Source organism: Meriones unguiculatus, chromosome 20 (assembly GCF_030254825.1).
Source record: "Meriones unguiculatus strain TT.TT164.6M chromosome 20, Bangor_MerUng_6.1, whole genome shotgun sequence".
Taxonomy (NCBI): Eukaryota; Metazoa; Chordata; class Mammalia; order Rodentia; family Muridae; genus Meriones; species Meriones unguiculatus.
The window spans coordinates 24634948-24653189 of NC_083367.1; the positions used below are offsets into that span (position 1 = coordinate 24634948).

An 18242-nucleotide genomic window follows, 5' to 3' on the forward strand; every position below is an offset into this window, starting at 1 on the left:
AGCTTGGGGTGGATGTTTTAGAGATAGTGTTATATTTTTTTGTTATAAACAGCTTTAGTATATTCCCTGGAAATGGGTAATAGTGCAAACAGTACAGAGTGGCAGACAATGGAAAAAGTAATTTATTTATGTCATTCTCATAGTCCTTTCCAGCACTAGTAACACATTTTCTGAAAGGTGCAGGAACTCAGCTAAATGCCCAGGCATCCTCTGTGGAAAATGTGCAACACTGTTAAGTATTTATGTCAAATAGAATTAATAGCGTAAGTTCTTAGTTCTCTCAGGGCTGAGTGGAGCTTTTGAATTCAGAATTTAGTAATATTTAATAATTCAGGACAGCTTTGCCATTAGCGCACCAAATAGCAAACATTCTTGACTCTGCAGGCAATGCACGATTTCCCACAGTTGCTTCTCTTTGTTGTTTGTGTTTGCCCTTTTTTATTTAATAGCCATCTTAGCTTGGAACACTGTACAAGAGCAGCTCCATGGCTTATCAGGCCATCTGATGACCTTGGAACGTAGGGATAGTGAGCTGTAAAGTGATGTCTCTAGAATTTTGTTAGTCCATAACACCTCAGGGAACAGAAGCAGTCCAGTTTCATCCGCACAGAGTGGCCCTGTCATCCCTTTACTTGGTGTGCTGGGTTCATGCAGCCTCCACTCAGCTCCGTTCTGTTGCTTCTGCCAGTTAGGCATGCTCAACTTTTGTCTCCTTTGTGTTGTTCACACACTCAGGCCATGAAATTACTTTTTTCAGTAATTCTAGCACACTGAAAAAAATATTGTTTTGAAAACCAGGAAATTCCTATTTTATTTTATTTTTTAAACTATATTATGTTCTTATATATGTCTTTATTATACATTCAATTACAAGTTTCATTCTTGTTGCCACATACTGTAGATTGATTGCTTTGGAGAGAAAATGGTGGTGTCATTTTTAAATAGGATCTTGTCCTCATAATTGGCCTTGTCACAATTTTTTTTTAGATTTCATTTTATTTTTTAATTTTTATTTTTATTAATTACACCTGTAGCTCCCCTCCCAGTCCCATCCTCCTGCTTCTCCAACCATGCCCCTCCCCCAGTCTGCTGATAGGGGAGATCTTCATCCCCTTCCTTCTGATCCTAGTCTGTCAGGTCTCATCAGGAGTGGCTGCATTGTCTTCCTCTGTGGCCTGTAAGGCTGCATCCCCTGAGGGGGAGGTGATCAAAGAACAGGCCAATCAGTTCATGTCAGAGACAGTCCTTGTTCCTATTACTAGGGAACTCACTTGGACACTGAACTGCCATGGGCTACATCAGTGCAGGGGTTGTAGGTTATCTTCATGCATGGTCCTTGGTTGGAGTATCAGTCTCAGAAAAGACCCCTGGGCTCAGATTTCTTAGTTCTGCTGCTCTCCTGTGGAGTTCCAGTCCCTTCCAGGTCTTTCTATCTCCCCCTTCTTTCATAGGATTCCCTGCACTCTGCCCAAAGTTTGGCTATGAGTCTCAGCATCTGCTTTGATATACTGCAGGATAGAGTCTTTCAGAGGCCTCTGTGGTAGGTTCCTGTCCTGTTCCCCATTTCCTCCCTCTTCTGATCTCCATCTCCTTTGCCTTTCTGAATGGGGATTGAACATCTTACCCAGAGTCCTCCTTCTTGATTAGTTTCTTTAAGTGTACAGATTTTCTTATTTTAATCTCAGCAGCTTTACTAAATAAATATAGCTTCTTGGACGTCAGCTATCAACATCTTTGTATAATGGGATTCGCTCAGTTTCTTACTATTTTTTTTTCTTTCTGATTTCTGTTTCCATGGCCTTTATCCAGTTGTTGATGATTTAGTTGGTCTTCGGGTATGCACTTATTTGAGTCAGAGAAACACTGAAGAATTGCTGTCCATGTCCATAATCCCCCACTATGTCTGACCCATAGTGGGTAGCCAGTACTTATTGAAGAAGTGAATTAACTATAATTGAGCACTTAGCAATGTTAAACTCACCTCCTATTTTTGCTTTCTGTTTTTAGAAATGCATGCAGTTTTAGTTTCGTATATAAATTTTGATCTCTTCAATGCTTTTTCAAATAGTTATACTATAAAAATATCCATTAAGTATCAAGAGTATGTAAATACAGGAGTGGATAAAGCGTAGCTGTGGTTCTTGCCTGTGAAGAGCTTACTTTCTACTTGTGATGTCTTATAGGTGAGTTGGTCATGTCACTCTGCTTCTAAGTATGGGATTAGACATGTGAGTCTCCAAACTAGATGTTGCTTTTCTATTTCTTGTTATTCCAGATCAATACATATGTCACACCACTGACAGTTTGGGCATTTTCCTCCAGAAGAGCACAGATATTTTAGGTTCTGGTTTGAGGGTCTCTTGAAGCATTTGTTTTGGGGTCTCCTCTCTGGGTCTCTACTATAGACTTCTTTCCTTCTGTGGGCTAAATGCTGTGGGTATCCTTGACACCCCTCCATCTGCATCCATACTCTCATCAATTAAATACTTCCTCTCAGACAACGCCATAGTTCTTAAGAATTGACCTTCTTTAGTGGAAGGGGGTGTTCACCAAAATGTTTGAATTGTGATAAACTTATCTGTCCATAGAAACCCTTTTTTTTTTTAAGATTTATTTATTTATTATTTATTGTGTTCTGCCTGCATGTGTCTGCACACCAGAAGAGGGCACCAGATCTCACTATAGATGATTGTGAGCTACCATGTGGTTGCTGGGAATTGAACTCAGAACCTTTGGAAGAACAGCCAGTGTTCTTAACCTCTGAGCCAGCTCTCCAGCCCAAAACCTTTTGATATAATTGGCTTGTGGAAGATTCTCGTTTTTCTTTTTGTGGCTGCTCCCAGAGCCATCATAAAACTCACCAGAATTACTCATCTGATGGAAAGCCATGGTAAACGAGTCTTTATACAGTGTGTTACTTTAACAGTTAGGATTTTTTTTTTCTCTTTAAAGATTGATTCTTTGGTGCTGCTTTGTATTAATCATGACATGACCAACTAAAACAATACTACTATAGTAAGGCTTTTGATGCTTCATCTGTTTTGTTTCCTACAATAAGCATGCTTTCTTTCTTTCTTTCTTTCTTTCTTTCTTTCTTTCTTTCTTTCTTTCTTTCTTTCTTTCTTTCTCTACATAAGCTTTAAAAAGAAGAAAAGCCCCAATGTGGCATACTGCTTCTGTCTTTCATACAACTTGAACAGATTTACTTTTTTCACAGGGTAGTTGAGGTAAGATCTCTTCTGCCCAGTGCAGTTTCCAGTGAGTCATTTCTGGTTGGACATACTTCCCTTCCACTGGGACTGAAGGACAGCATTCCTCAGACTGTAGACCAGACTCTGCATGTAACCTGTGGACAGCACAACCTGTATTCATCAGTGGAGAAAATGGACAGGGAAAGAGGCAAATAGTTAAAACATGGCTCTCTGCCAGTTAGGGCATGCCAGCTGGCCCCATGACCCTTCGGGGAATGCACAGAAGGCACTTTTGTCCTTTTATATATTCTTCATCCTCATGCAGCAGCTTCTGTCAGGCTGAGTAAGGGTGGCTTCGAACAACAGGCTCCTCCCATAGGACCACTGCAGACCGCCCAAAGACAAAGGGCTAACTAGGACGTAACCACGGAAGACTGAACCTTTATCTGGGTGGCTGGGATAGAGTTTGGTCACTATGGTAAAGCTACAAGTTGATCATGCAGATGTGTGCTCAGAGAGAAAATAGTGTAATTAGCAGCCAGCAAGACACGTGCGAGATCATCAATGGCAATACTGGCCAGGACTGACAGCTCACAGCCCATTAAGGTCAACAGCCAGCAAAGCATAAATCAGAGATGGACAGAGGGGACTTCAGCATCTTCTAACTTGATGGGTAGCCCATGGACAGGGCATGGTCGCCAACTCAGTTTGGGCCCTCCAATGGCTGTTGATGGCCTAGAGAAGTGGCCAGTCTTAACAGTTAGCCCAGCCTTTGTGTAGTTTCCGCCACAGCCCTGTAGAAACTCTGGACATGGATGTTCCAAGGTGTCTTCCTCTCACGTGTCCTTAATTTTTTACTTTTCTGATTTCTCTTTAATAAAGCGAGTTTCCACTTCACATACTCCCAGGAGTGTCTGTATCTTTAATCTTCCCTGGAATAAGGCAAGGGACAATCTTTGGTGACCTCAAATGCCTGGACACCTAGGTCTTTGGGTCACACAGGACTGGACTGTGAAAGGTCCCATCACACACGAAATCCCATCATCACTGACATTTTTTTTTTAATTTTTCATCAATTACACTTTATTCATTCTGCATCCCCCCATAAGCCCCTCCCTCCTCCCCTCCCGATCCCACCCTCCCTCCTCCCTCTGCATGCATGCCACTCCCCAAGTCCACTGATAGGGGAGGTTCTCCTCTCCTTTCTGATCTTAGTCTATCAGTTCACATCAAAAGTGGCTGCATTGTCCTCTACTATGGCCTGGTAAGGCTGCTCCCCCCCAGAGGGAGGTGATCAAAGAGCAGGCCAGTCAGTTCATGTCAGAGGCAGTCCCTCTTCACATTACTATGTAACCCAATTGGACTCTGAACTGCCCTGGGCTACATCTGTGCAGGGGTTCTGGGTTATCTCTATGAATAGTCCTTGGTTGGAGTATGAGTCTCTGGGAAGTTCCCTGTGTTCAAATTTTCTTGTTCTGTTGCTCTCCTTGTGGAGACCCTGTCCTCTCCAGCTCTTACTATTTCCCAGTTCTTACCTAAAATTCCATTCACTCTGCCCAACAGTTGCCCATCAGGCTCAGCATCTGCTTTGATAGTCTGTAGGGCAGAGGCTTTCAGAGGCCCTCTGTGATAGGTTCCTAGGTTGTTTCCTGTTTTCTTCTTCTTCTGATGTCCATCCTCTTTGCCTTTCCGGATGGGGATTGGACATTTTAGTTAGGGTCCTCTCTCTTGCTTAGTTTCTTTAGATGCACAGGTTTTAGTGGGTTTGTCCTATGTTGTATGTCTATATGAGTGAGTATATACCATGTGTGTCTTTTTGCTTCTGGGACAACTCACTCAGGATGATCCTTTCCAGATCCCACCATTTACCTGCAAATTTCATGATTTCCTTATTTTTCATTGCTGAGTAATATTCCATTGTGTAGATGTACCACAATTTCTGCATCCATTCTTCAGTTGAGGGGCATCTGGGTTGTTTCCAGCTTCTGGCTATTACAAATAAAGCTGCTACAAACATGGTTGAGCAAATGTCCTTTTTGTGTACTTGAGCCTCTTTTGGATATATGCCCAGGAGTGGTATGGCTGGATCTTGAGGAAGCGCTATTCCTAGTTGTCTGAGAAAGCGCCAGATTGATTTTACAGGTCCAGACCAGGTGTCTTGTAGATTGTCCCATTGTCTAGAATGGTCCAGTTTCTTCCTCAAGATTTGAACTTGGGTTAGCATTTCTGGAAAGAAAAACATGTCAAGGACTGCTGTGACTTCCTGTCACAGCTTGCCATGTGGTTCATAATGCCATTTTGTCCCATGTTGGTGCCGACTTTGGTCTTAACCACTGTCTTTCAGGGATGAGAGAGGCTGTATGAATAATGTCTTGTGATTTTAGCGTACTTTAATTACCCTTATCTGTATGAATGGAAATAATTTTTCTAATTTTGTTAGCCATTTCTAATTTAAAGCTGTCATCCTTGCCTTCTGTTATAGCAAAATATATAATTGCCACAGTAATTTAGCGTTCCATAATTTTAATGCCAGTAAAACACACATGTCCACTCTCCATGCAGTCCTGGTGGCATGGGAAAGAGATTACCATTCTGGGTCATGATCATGATCTCACAGGCCAACGTTCCCACTCAATCTTAGGAGATCAGTCTGTTGCTGTTACTGATTAGATACAAATAAGCCATTTACTTTCTCTTTCTTTTTTTTTTTTTTTCAATTATTGTTATCTATCGTTATGGCTTTTGTTTTTCTTTCTTTCAGTCATTTAATTGCCTTATTATTTCTAAGGTAGTAATTTTCTGTGGCTGTAACGTTTGTAACAATTATTCATTAATTTCCTATCATGATAGCGGTGGAAATACAAAGAGCTCTGAGTCAACTGGGAACACCTCAAGATTCATCGGAATTGAGGCAACAGCTGTAAGTGTTTTTTCTTTTTAAGACAGAGAAAAGAGCATGTATTTTAAGCTGCATTAGCAGTGGCTTTTTTATTGGAAAATTTGATGGAAAATTAAAAGGTTTCCCTGGCACCAGAGCCAAACTTGTATGTAACTTTTCTCATCCAGTAAGGATGAGCCCCATCTAAGGAACAGGCTTACTCTATCATGGGAAAACTTTCTATTTATTTATTTATTTGTTTGTTTGTTTGTTTGTTTTATATTCCTGTTAGTTTTAAAATGGGTTTTATGAACTCATGGGCTGGCTTTTTGATCACCTCCACCTGAGGGGGGAGCAGCCTTACCAGGCCACAAAGGAGTACAAAGAAGCCAGTCCTGATGAAACCTGATAGACTAGAGTCAGATGGAAGGGGGAGAGGACTCCCCTATCATTGGACTTGGGGAGGGGCTTAGGAGAAGAAGAGGGAAGGAGGGAAGGTGGAATTGGGAGAGGATGAAGGAGGGGGTTACAGCTGGGACACAAAGTGAATAAACTGTAATTAATAAAAATAAAATAAAAATTTAAAAAAGTAGACAAAAATAAAATGGGTTTTGGTGGAATTTGAAAATTTGGGCTCAGAGAGTCTTATATATATGACTCATTTCTCACCTTTTTCACTGGTTTAGATACAGTATATGCCCTATGAACAATCCCCCTCAAACAAAACAAGAAAACCAGAAACCCAGCTTTGGGTGGATTGACTTACACAGTGAAAACTTCTGAAAGCCAGCACCAGCTTCTTAGCTTCTGTGCAAAAACAAAGCAATGCCTGCATGTGGCTCATGACTGTAAGCCTAGCTCTTCAGACACCGAGGCAGGGGCATTGCTATGGTTCTTCCTCGCCAGCTGTGCGCAGGCATCCACCTCTGGGCACCGTGTTATGTGAGCCCCTCTGGCTGTCCCTGTGTGCAGTAAGGATGTACAGCAGAAACCCAGTGTCGTTTCTAAGCATCCCTCTAGTGCAAGATGACATTGTTAAATACCAAGGTTTTTTTTTTTTTTTTTTTCATTAAAATTTGTACCTTTTTCTTTATAAGAAAGCTAGGAAAATACAGGTATAGGTATAATTTACTCATTTTGTTGTATTCAGTTCTATCTAGAAGGAAGCCCTGTTAGACTATCCACATCAAGTTTAACTACTAGTAAATGTGTACTATCACCCCTTCTCCTCCATCTTTGTAAGTGTTTATGGAACATAAGTATTCACATAAATAAGACATCCAAATGTACCTCATACCTGGACAAAGACAAAGAGTCTCTCCTTCTCAGATGCCCTCCCAGAGAGACCCAGGTAAGAGCTGTACACACTTCCAGCCTCTAAATCTGAAGGGGCAGCCAGCCAGCACCGTCCGACCACATGCCCTTCTCACTGGCGTCATTCTCATTTACAGACAATGACATTTACTTGTAGGTAACAACAATTCATATTTATTTCTCTGAACTTGGTTACTCTGGGTGAATGAAGACCCCTCTATGTCATATTTATTAGTATTTATCAAAAAATAAAAGTAAAGATTTGGTTGGCCGAAGAAATTGACAGCTAGTACAGAAAACTATGAGAGCTTTCACAGGTTATAGTCTGAATAAACACTCTGACAAAAACTAATTTTTCTGCAGGGTTCATGCAAGTGGTAGAGGTTTTCTTTGGCTATAACATGGCTCTGCTTTCTGATATTTATTTATTTATTTATTTATTTATTTATTTATTTATCATCTACCTATCTTTTCACTTTAGGCAGCAGAAGCAACAGTATACTAACCAACTTGCGAAAGAAACAGATAAGTACATTAAAGAGTTTGGATCTCTGCCCACCACGCCCAGTGAACAGGTACTGGACTTTCAGATGCATTGAACGTGAAAGACATTAAATGCACGGCTGGATATTTGAACTTGGATGCTACAGAGGAAGTTAGACAGCCAAAAAAAAAAAAAAATTGTATCTGAGATTAGTTACCAGAATATGAAACTATAGTTAGTTGTTCAGGCAGTATTATGTGGTTCCATAAAGCAGAAATTATTTCCTTGTAGCTACCTTGGCTCATAATTAAGTGCATGCTGAGAAAAATGCCTTCTGTGCAATTGCTTCTTGGCTTTGCAGGACTAACACCTGCCACCCCCCGAGCATGCACACTCGGAAGATATGCCTGGGGGCACAGTTAGCTCCTTGCTTACTTACTGCAAGTTATTATATACATAAGGGTATAGGTTTTATTTGCCTAAAAGCCGCATTACTTTAATATTAACCTTAACCCCATGACTCACTCATCAGCGGCTATAAAAGTCTAAGGTGGGAAGCCCTGCAGGGTTGGCCTTTTGCCTCAAGTGTTTGAACCCCACTGGCAATGTGCCTCAGAGTCCATCAGAGAGTTTCTGTAACTGGAGTGAGTGACAATTTTAGGATCAAAGAACGAGCCAATCAGTAGTGGAGCAACTGCTGTAGATCTCGGCAACCTTCACAGTTTGATTCAGTAGGCTGTTTTCTGTCTCGTCTTTCTAGCGTCAAAGAAAGATACAGAAAGACCGATTAGTGGCGGAGTTCACCACCTCGCTGACAAACTTTCAGAAGGCCCAGAGGCAGGCTGCCGAGAGAGAGAAGGAGTTCGTTGCTCGAGTGCGAGCGAGTTCCAGAGTGTCGGTAGGTGCTGTGCAGAAAGCCTGGCCTTCGCATCGTCCTGCTGTGTAAGGTTGTGGAGGTCCGAGGCACTCTCACGTCTGTGAATATCTTAAGGGGTCTCTCCTCAGGTGTGAAGAAGTATCACCTTGTGTATTGTTGCAGTTACTCCTCATGGAGCAAGAGCGAGTACAGACTACATAAAAATAGGAGAGCCTGTTCTGTGAAAAAAGAAAAGGTTAGAGGTCTGCTTAAGGCTTGGTGCTAGGTGTGCACCAGCACGGAGATGAACTCAGTGAGTGTGCCAAGGATTCTGAGAATGAATATGAGCCTGGAAAAGATAAATGAGAGGGTGATCCAAAGTGAACCTTTGAGTTAATCTAGCTTTAAATTCTCTCAGGAGCCACCATTAGTTGTTTCACACTTTAATGTAGAGGGCTCACAATGACATTGAATATTAGCTAAATGCTACTTATTATTTGTAAATAGTGAATTCCCTCCTTGTCAGCTTAAGGTCTTATTTTGTCATCACTTAAGCAGGTGACCTAGAAAATTAGAACAAGAGGTTAGCCGTCCCCACACCCACTTCACAGGCACACACCCATACTATGCTCACATCCACAAACACGATTGTATGTACACAGCCATACATATGCTGACATACATGTATCCCCCAACGTGTGCACACACCCATACATATGCTTACATACTAGTACACACACAAATACATGCACACACCCATCTTCATGCACATACTCATATGTATGCGCACAGACATGAACACATAACCACATAAAACACAGATAGGCCATCTTAAGGGACACTATGAGTATTGCTAACTTTTTCTTATTCTTGCTTCCTTTCTATCCTCACTAAATTATTCAGGGTGGTTTTCCTGAAGACAGCTCAAAAGAAAAGAATCTTGTATCCTGGGAAAGGTAAGAAATAGGAAAAAGATTTTTTAAATCAAAAGATAATTTTTGAAGTTTTGTATGTTATACTCCATGAAGCAGCCTGAAAGCTTTTATTGTATTGTAGCACAAATAGCCTATTAATTATAAACTGAAATAGTAGATTTCAGAAAAATCAAATATTTATAAAATATTTATTTGTAATATGTAAATAGATCACCCAAATATACTTATATACTTAATTTTAAGAGTAAAATATTCTTATGTGAAGTTACCAGGCATAACTTTTAATAAGTAAGTCTAAACCTATATATGATGATATAATGAGTGGAATGAAAATGGGGTACAATTTGGACAAAATATCCCAGAATGTTTTATTTATTTGCTGAGACAGGAGCTATCTGTGTTGTCCAGGCTAGCCTGGGGTCACTGTGTAGCCAGCTGACCCTGAATTCCAGATCCTCTTGCCTCCGCTGCTGAGCCCTGGGACTACAAGCATGTACCACCATGCCTACTTATTTCAGCACTTTGGAACATGAGCAGCGTTCTGATCTTGAGGATCAAAATATCCTGCCCAGAAAGAGCGTCTTAAGTGGTGAATAAGTCTTCTTTCTGTATTTATGTTGATAGCCAAACACAGCCCCAAGTGCAAGTTCAAGATGAGGAAATCACAGAGGACGACCTCCGCCTCATTCAGGAGCGAGAGTCTTCAATCAGGCAGCTGGAAGTAAGGCTCACATGGCCGTGCCTGGCCACTGCCTCGGTCTTTGAGTTTGTGTTCACACCCTTGGGGAATGGTGGGGAGGAGAGCTCTAAGAACGCCTGCCAGTTTGGTGAAATTTCTGGTATAGAGTTTGGAGTGACTCCAGTTTAAGAAATGACACTGTCGGCTGTAGGATGAGAAGCCATATTCCTTCCATGTGGTTAAATCATCTGCAGTTCTCGGCAGTACTGAGAAAATACCATCCTGGAAACAAACCTCTGTCCGGAGAGTTGAGATAGCATCCGGCAGCAAGTGCACCATCCCTCCATGAGTAGACTTTCACAACAGTGTTAAAAGCACTGTCGTTTTTTTTAGGGTGTCTGTGGCATCATGGAGATGAAGGACTTGCTAGGTTGTCATTCTTGTGGAGCTGCTCTGGCCCCTGAAATGTAGGCTACTAATCGCTACAGCGCTGCAGTTCACTGCAGGTCTCTCATGTGCCAGGACACCCTGATAACTGTTAATTTTCCATGCCGTCCTCATAAAAGCTCTTTAAACTCTCTGTGTCATTATCATTGACATTTCACACATAGGGAAGTCAAGGCCATGAGTGATATGCAGATTTCCTTATACACCTAAATAAAAAAAAAGTTTTTAATTGGGAAAATCAAATAGGTATATGCTGAGAAAAAGTAATTTCTTTCTCCTATAAATTTATAATATGTTTACCCACTAATGATGTTTGTAATTTCACTATGATCCGTTGGACAGTTAAATTTATTAAAGTAAGGCTTTAAATTTACACGTTTTGTAAACTGAAATTGTTAAATTGATGGGTGTTTTTTATTGAAATATAATAATATTTGTATTTGTCTAAGCAAATATTGCTTGTGACAAGAGAAATTCTTGGGTTGAACTTGTAGTCCATGCCTTCCTCAGCGTCCATCCTGCCTCCCTTGATACAGAAAATGTCACAGGCTCTTGGACAGTTAGTGGCCATCCAGAGGCTCGAGTTAGGACGGCTTATAGTAGCACATCTTTCCAATGATCCTAAAACTTATAAATTACATCTAAATGCATGCTTATAAATGTATGAATGGGTGTTAAATTTTTTTTCTTTTGAATTTCCCCACTTGTGGGAGTGGTGACTGAATTTCTAATAACGTGTGCTCCTTTGTCTTAGGCTGATATTATGGACATTAATGAAATATTTAAAGACTTGGGGATGATGATTCACGAGCAAGGAGATGTGATTGGTAAGTCTTGCTGGTATGGACTGAGAGGCAGGAGCATGTTATTGCATTTCACCTGCATCCGCTTTCTCAGGCAAGCGTAACTGCCTTTCCGTTTCGCTGGGCCCCTCTGCAATCAAAAGCATACTCTCTACAATCCATATGCTGCCCCTGCCTCTGTCTGCATTCCTACCTTCCTGATGCTGAGCTCATAAGGCCCCATGTGGCATTCCAACGTCTGTCCAGGACATGAGTTTCAGTTTTATCCAGATCTAGTGTTCCTCATGCTGAGGACTGGGTGAACTCATGATATTTGTAATTGTGTATGTTGTCTTGTCTTATGTGAAACACTTGGTTAACTTGCCTGGTCATTTGTTCTACCAATCACTGTATAGTTTTTGATAGATTAGTGTAGCTCCTTTAGATGGTAGGGGCCCCTTGGCACTAAAGTTTTAGGTCTGGATGTAACCGTGGAAGGGGGAGGGGAGTAATGGAGCGTGGGAGCTGGAGGGAGAGTTCAGTGAGTGAGACCTTTCACTGTGCATGAGGATCTGAGATCAGACACCTGTGAAAAGAGAGCTGGGCCTGGCCACACCTGTCTGTGACCCCAGAACTATGGAGTGCAGAGACTGGATCTTTGAGGTTTGCTCCCTGCCTAGCTTCTGCTTCAGTGAGAGACCCCGCCTTGGTGGAAGAAGGCCGAGAGTGATGGAGCAGGACACCTGGCATTTCCCTTTGGCCTCTGGACACACAGAGGCTTGTACCCACAAATGCATGCGCACATACACCGCACACATACACCCCACTCGTACACATTCATACTTCCACACGCATGCATGTGTGTGCATGTGCACACAACACACAGGCACCCCTAGAGTATGGTAGGGCTGCAGAGATGGCTCAGTTAGTGAAACGGGCTGGTTCACAAGCCTCAAGGACCTGAGTTGAGATCCCTCACGCCTACACGGAAAGGCTGAGTTTCATGTGGGCATATACTATCCTAGTCTGGGTTTTAGAACTGAAGAGACAGAAGCAGGCTATTCCTGGAGCTCTCTAGCCTGTTATTCCTGTGAAATTAATGAGCTCCAGATTCAGCCAGAGGCTCTATGTGAAAAAGTAGTGAGGAAGACATCTGAGGAAGAAAGGTGATGTCAACCTTCCACACCCATGTGCACAAGTATGTGCGTACCAGGCATGTGCACACACACACACACACACACACACACACACACACGGTATAGTAAGAAGGCTCCACTCTTGCATGACGCAGTCGCCAGCTCCGTCACTAAAGGAAGTATTGAAAAGAACATCACTGAGTCAGAGGGCAAGATAGTCAAGAAATGAAGAAGCTATGGATGTCTGCTATCAAAGGTGGCCAGAAGGACGTGACAGAGAGATTGAGAGTCTGTAGGGAGGAGACCCTGCAAATCAGTGTCTGCTCGACCCTCAGGTTAGAGCAGAGTGGAAAGGAGGGCCGCCACCCTGTGAAGGCCCACAGGCCCTGCGTGAGGTCTGCTCCTCGCTGCGGTTAGGTAGATGATGAGAACAGACGAACTGAAGTTATTCTCACTGTGGAGTTGGCCACTGGACTGTGCACAATGGGTAGGACATCGTGCTCGTGTGAACGGTTTGAGGTGGGTTGCGCTTATGGAAACAGACACAGAGCTGAGGAACACTGAATTAGCAGTTTGAGTAAGCAGACACGCAAAGGACCGAGGTGTGCTGTCTGGCCTCCTCCTTTGCTCCTGAGGGGATTGTTTCTGGGAAGCTGAGGTGAGTTTTTTTCCCTATGCAATGGTGAATTGGGACTGGGCAGAGGGGGGGTCAATCTGTTCTTCACTCTGGTCTTGAGACAGTGAGCTCTGAGGCTAGAGACAGGTGCTTTTTCTGGCGCTGATCCAATAGCTACAAAATGACAGGACTTAGTTGTGGTGTTGTGTCCGGGTAGAACTGGAGAAGGCGATTAAGGTCCTCTGCTTATATGTTTGCATATTGGTTGGGTCACTTCTTTTCTTTAAGCGTCTGTTGGGTGCAGGGTAGCGACTTAGTATTGGGTCATTAGTTTGTGTTTCACAGTGCTGTGTGTATGTGCATTTGTTTTAAAGACAGCATAGAAGCCAACGTGGAGAGCGCGGAGGTTCACGTGCAGCAGGCAAACCAGCAGCTGTCAAGAGCGGCAGATTACCAGGTAACACGAACCACAGCATGCTTCCGTATCTATAACTCGGAGTTTTGCCTTACAGTATACACGCATGATCACTTTGAAGGGGCTGCAGGTGAGCTATCGTAGCAACGCTTCGAGCATGGCTACATTGACGTATATCTGTTTGAGGCAAGCATCTGTGACCATTACACAAAGCGGGTTCTGTGGACACAGAAACAGAGCTCAGGACAAGGACCTAGGGAGGAAGGGTTTTAGTAAGCGTGAAGATGAACAATGCTTGTATTCTGGGGGGTTGACGAGGGCTATATTTACAGAACAGTAAAGACTAACAGGTATTAATGCAGCCATTCACAGCCTTCCGCATGGGAAACAGTATCAATTTTTCCTGCTGAAGAAAAAAAAATCTGCACGTTTAGCAATTCTAGTTTTTTCTGGCGCTTGCTGCGGAGCACTGCCCTCTACTCAGTGATGGTCTCTGATGTGACCGTGACAGCCCAACACACGGAGAGACCTCTTTGGTAGCATTTTCCCTTTGTTTCCCATTCTGGTCTGTTTCTTTTTATTTGGTTTTGGTTTTTGGTTTTTCAAGACAAGTCTCTCGCAAGCCTGGCTGTCCTGGAACTCACCAGGTAGACCAGGCTAGCCTCAAACTCAGAAATCCACCTGCCCCTGTCTCTCAAGTGTTGAGAGTAAAGGGGGGGGGGCGGGAATGACCACCACCCAGACCTTTTTCTTTCTTGTTGTCAGTGACAAGTCTTGTTGAAGTGACAAAGGTCCTTGCACTAGAAAGGTCTCTTGAAAGTCCCTGGAAACTGTTAGCTGGGAGTGCTGTTAATCATTACATGGTACAGTAACATGCAGCAGACCCTTCAATCCACGCCAGTTTATTCCTCAAGGGAATCTCATTAACGCGGGGAGACTGTCTGTGTCTGTGAAGTATAAATAACGCTCCAAACAGTGTTTAATTATTAACTGTTGTACAATATGGAGGCCTTTGTTCAGTAAGAGTAAGGCCGCACTCTTCCGGAGGTTCTGAACATCGTCACAGCGCGTCATCTGAACCCCCGCCTGAAACATCACTTTTTGTTGTTCATAGTTACCACCTTTTGGAGCTTGTAAAGGTGCACAGTATTGTGACTTCTGAGGTATTTCTCAACCGCTTTTTAGTTCCCTTTTAACCTGAAAGGTTCCTGTTAGCACCATTTTTCATCCGGTAAGCCACCTGTAACTCTGGCGTCTTGGGGGCTCTTCTTTGCAATATTTTCCAGTTTAACACTTAAGCTGGCAGCTTTTAGTTATTCCTGTCTTCTTTTTCATTGTTGGGGATTAAGAGAGAACAGGGAATCTAACCCAGGACCTTGCAAATGGCCAAGCAAACACTTTGCCACTGAACACTATATTCTGAACATATTCTTCTTTAAAAAGGTTTATTTATTTTACTTCTGTCACTGCTTTAAAGTCAGCTGAACCTGACAGACTAAAAATAAGACAGACTAGAGTCTCACACAATAGCCAGCTTTATTCAGGACATCAGACAATTTATTTTCCAAGGGTTTAGTAGAGTCACATGAGTAAAATGTACATTCACAGGGATAAGCCACGCATGGCACAACATGTTTTTTCATTAAGACATACAACACATAACAATAGCCAGTTGTGATGAATAATCTAGGGTAAACTCACTCCTCTCCGCTGCACTTGGGAGGGGCAAGAAAACACATTCCAAGAACACTTCTGTGTTCTTGAAGAAACTGAGGTCACAAGTCTCTTACTTTTTTGGAATTTTCTCACAAGCACTCAGAATTCCCCTCACAATACTTCATTTTTAGACTGTGCTCCAACAATGTGTATTGGTGTTTTGCCGGTGTATGTCTGTGTACCACATGCCTGAGTTCCACACAGTTGTGAGCTGCCATGCGGGCTTATCCCTGGAATCGAGCCTGGGTCCTCTGAAAGAGTAGTCAGGGCCCTGAACGCCAAGCCGTCTCTCCAGCCATGGTTTCTTTCTTCTAAAGTTCAAACATGCTCCCAGGAAAACTGCCTGCATATTTTTTTAAAAAATTGCTCCTTGAATTATAACATTATTTCACACAAATTTTTTTTTGAAAAAGAACAACACCATGCATGTCGTAGAGGTTTTTGAGAAGAAAATCTGAGATATGAGGTCTGCAAACTGTTACTCAAGTGAACTGAGCTACTTTGGGCTGTCATGTCGCTGAATCTCACTCACACTGCATCTTGTTCTTGCTTCTGCAGCGCAAATCCAGAAAAACCCTTTGCATCATCATTTTTATCCTCGTTGTGGGAATTGTGGTTATCTGTCTCATCGTATGGGGACTGAAAGGCTGAGCCGTGAAGGACTGGACCTTCTGCATGATGTAGTCTAAGTCACGTGGGCAGATTCTCGCCATCAGTGTCAATTATTATTTTAAGGCTGTCGTGTAAAGGATGGTTCCACAGTTTGTCGTTTTTACTGGCGGGGGTTGGGGAGGAGGTTCCTTTGGATTCAACCTGATATTTTCTAATACTGGAGGTTTTTCTAAATACCCTTGCTGGTATAACTTCCATGCTTTTCAGTCCAATGACTGTTGGGTTTTGCTCACATTGTATATGCCTTTCATTTATAATTTATTTATATTGCCTGACTGAGTTTGGGGAACTATTTGATTGGTGTCTGTGCTCTGTCTGCACCTCTGTCACCGTGTAACATGTATAACATGATTGTTCTATCTTATTTAAAAAAAAGTTTAAATTGGATTTGTCCAGCAAATATTCTCAATATCAACGTCTTAACATAATTATTTATGGGACATTTTCTAGCCAGTGGTTCACAGCAGTGCAGATCATTATTGATCTTTCGTTACTGGATTGCAGTGACTAAATCAGTGAGTCATTTCCCGATGTGTATCTATGCATTTTCTGTAGATAGTAAAGATAGACTGTATTTACACACGGTCTATTTAATTCTCTGTGTGCTAAGGAGAGTATAGTTCTTGTAATGTTATTGTAATGTTCCATGTAAGTTGGAGGAAGTCTCTGAAAAACCCACACGAATATCTATTCTGTTAGATGCTAAAGATTCCAATTTCTTACTGCGCTGAACAGTTTTTACCATACTGTCTGGTTTTGTGGGCCATTATTTACTTTCCCATTTTTTTCTACAAAACATTGATTAGACATGTGTCTTTGGATCTTCTCTTCACAAAGTAATGTCCCCACGTTACAGATTTGGGATTTAATTTTTATACTTAATTTTTGACACTTAAATTTCAGAGTTTATTTAGTGTGCCATTTTTTTTTTAACCATCCTTTCTTAGAATAGGCTGTCTGCCAGTGAACTTACTTAACTGTTTTTTTAAAGTCAATGAATCAATGTTTCAATGCACTAACCTGAATGCTGTAAATAGGCCATCTTAGTTTATTGTTTGTTTTATAATGTACTCACATAGCAGTTGGCTAGTGAAGGCATTGTTTAATGTGGCAGGTTCTGAATCTTTTAACTGGGACAAGTGAAATATTAAGTGAATCATTGTATCTTTGCAACCAGAATAAAGATGATTTCAGCGATGTCTGCTAATTTTCATTCGTGAGGGCTCTTTCTGTGGAACCCAGGGTTCCCTCATATTTGCTGCTGACAGAAGCTATGCACCATGGCGGGACGGTCTCCATAGTTCTGGATCGCTGGTCGGCATTTTTAATTTTGGAGTATTGAGTGGGTTATTCATTGGTTCACATCTCAGCAGAACTTGCTTGTTGTTTGATTTTTTTGAGACATCCCTCTGTGTAGCTTGACTGTTACAAATCCACCTGCTTTTCCTCCTTCTTCTATCTCCCCGCAAGTGCTGGGATTACAGATCTGTGCCACCATGCCCAGCTCAGAAATTAATTTTTTAATTTTATTTTTATTTTACATCCTGACCTCCTCTTTTTTTCCCTATAAAAGTGATAATAGAAAACATTTTTGTGTTCCAGGCATGGTGGCACACGCCTGTAATCCCAGCATTCAGGGAGGCAGAGGCAGGCAGATCTCTGTGACTTCGAGGCCAGCCTGGTCTACAAAGTGAGTCCAGGACAGTTGGGGCTCTGACCGAACAAACAAAAAAAAAAAAAAAAAAAAAAAAAAAGGGAGAAAAGAAAAGAAAACATTTTTGTGAGACTGGAATGCTGAGGTTTTCTGGTCCCAGGTTCCGCCGGTTTTCATGATGAGGATGGGTGATCTGAGGAGAATTCACGTAGATGCTGCCAGGTTTGTCCCCGCCCAGCAGGTCTTCTCTTCTTGACCGCCTCCCCCACCCCCACCCCCAGCTTCCAGGGTCAGAGCACTGCCATCTCACAGCCAAAGGAAACCTTCTGTGCCCTCTGTTGTTAGGCGCCCCCAACAGCAGAGCGCCTTCTAAAACTGGGGCATGACTTAGCGCCTTTACTTAAAATTTGATGGTAAATTACTGTTTTAGCTGGGCAGTGATCTACCTACCACAGGAACTTTAGTTG

General features: G+C 42.3%; 1 protein-coding gene across 1 annotated transcript in view; it reads left to right on the top strand.

Moving 5' to 3' along the window:
• The window catches only part of Stx7 (syntaxin 7), a 39128-nt gene extending 21810 nt beyond the window's left edge, over positions 1-17318 (top strand). Inside the window, exons 3-10 of the mRNA XM_021653701.2 lie at positions 6042-6111; positions 7865-7958; positions 8628-8765; positions 9627-9679; positions 10283-10379; positions 11539-11611; positions 13693-13775; positions 16008-17318. Of these exons, the coding sequence (XP_021509376.1) occupies positions 6042-6111; positions 7865-7958; positions 8628-8765; positions 9627-9679; positions 10283-10379; positions 11539-11611; positions 13693-13775; positions 16008-16100 (701 nt within the window). The 3' untranslated portion in view covers positions 16101-17318. The remainder of the gene's footprint in view (positions 1-6041; positions 6112-7864; positions 7959-8627; positions 8766-9626; positions 9680-10282; positions 10380-11538; positions 11612-13692; positions 13776-16007) is intronic.
• Positions 17319-18242: the final 924 nt, after the last annotated feature.